This window comes from Sinocyclocheilus grahami, unplaced genomic scaffold (assembly GCF_001515645.1).
Source record: "Sinocyclocheilus grahami isolate Dianchi unplaced genomic scaffold, SAMN03320097.WGS_v1.1 scaffold206.1, whole genome shotgun sequence".
Lineage (NCBI taxonomy): Eukaryota > Metazoa > Chordata > Actinopteri > Cypriniformes > Cyprinidae > Sinocyclocheilus > Sinocyclocheilus grahami.
In genome coordinates, this window is record NW_015505385.1 from 459606 (window position 1) to 460702 (window position 1097).

A 1097-nucleotide genomic window follows, 5' to 3' on the forward strand; every position below is an offset into this window, starting at 1 on the left:
TTGTTCAGCATTTTAATCTTGTGAAAACAAATCCAATTTACTTGAGAAGCTGAATTATAAAAGATATTAGGAGAAGACATCTGAAAGCTTTATAATTGTTTTTAAGCATACATTATATAACCATAATAGGTTTATATGGTTAAAACAAGAAAAAACACTTTAAAGGCTTTTATATAGGCTGTAATGCATTATGAAAGTATTTTTAATTTGCTTTGTAATGCACCTTATAATGCACTGTATGATGTTATGAATAATACACCACAGTTATAATACACAGAAAATACAGTATAATGCATTAAAATGCATTACAAACAACCAGATGCAACGAGGAATCTGCAAATACTATAATGCATTTTACAGTTATTTGTGGAAAAAATATAATGCATTATAATGTACATTATGAATAATTTTTCTAATGTATTTAAGTATTTAATTCAAACTATTTAATTCTTTCATAATAAGTCGTATAGTACACAATTTCGCTTTTTTTCAGCTTTGTCTGGTATATGTATATAGACATTTTTACTGGAAACCAGGTCAATAATACTGATTCAAATATCTGTGCATGTTTAAAGAGCATCCACACATATTTACATGTTAATATAGTATTCATATGTTTTCTCTGTCTGTGATTGATTATGATGTAGCTGGTACCCAGACTCACAAGGAACTTCATGAAGGAGGGCTACATGGAGAAAACAGGCCCAAGAGTGAGAGTTTTCACTTACTACAAAAGAAATGCAGTCCAAGTCACGCAATAGATGCTTCATTCTGCGAGTTTCATTTCACTCTTTTCTCTGGCACAGTAAATAATTTTAAGTGAAATCAATATTTCATATCCTTTTATGTATTTATTTGGTAAGTGGCTGTGTAATAAGGCAGATAATGTCTAGTCAGCTGGTCATTATCACAAAATAAAGTCCTCAGGGACGATACTGACCTGCTGACTGGACATTATCTCTTACTAATGCCATTCTAAACATTGATTCATGCTGGAGTCGTCTCTTTTTTAGCACACCGAGGGCTTTAAGAAAAGATGGTTTACCATGGATGATAGAAGACTAATGTACTTTAAAGATCCCTTGGTGAGTAAAAGT

At 31.3% G+C, this 1097-nt stretch overlaps 1 protein-coding gene across 1 annotated transcript in view; it reads left to right on the forward strand.

The window, feature by feature from the left end:
- Positions 1-1097, forward strand: part of LOC107595639 (arf-GAP with dual PH domain-containing protein 1) — a 27004-nt gene that overhangs the window by 21927 nt on the left and 3980 nt on the right. Inside the window, exons 8-9 of the mRNA XM_016286118.1 lie at positions 648-710; positions 1014-1085. Of these exons, the coding sequence (XP_016141604.1) occupies positions 648-710; positions 1014-1085 (135 nt within the window). The remainder of the gene's footprint in view (positions 1-647; positions 711-1013; positions 1086-1097) is intronic.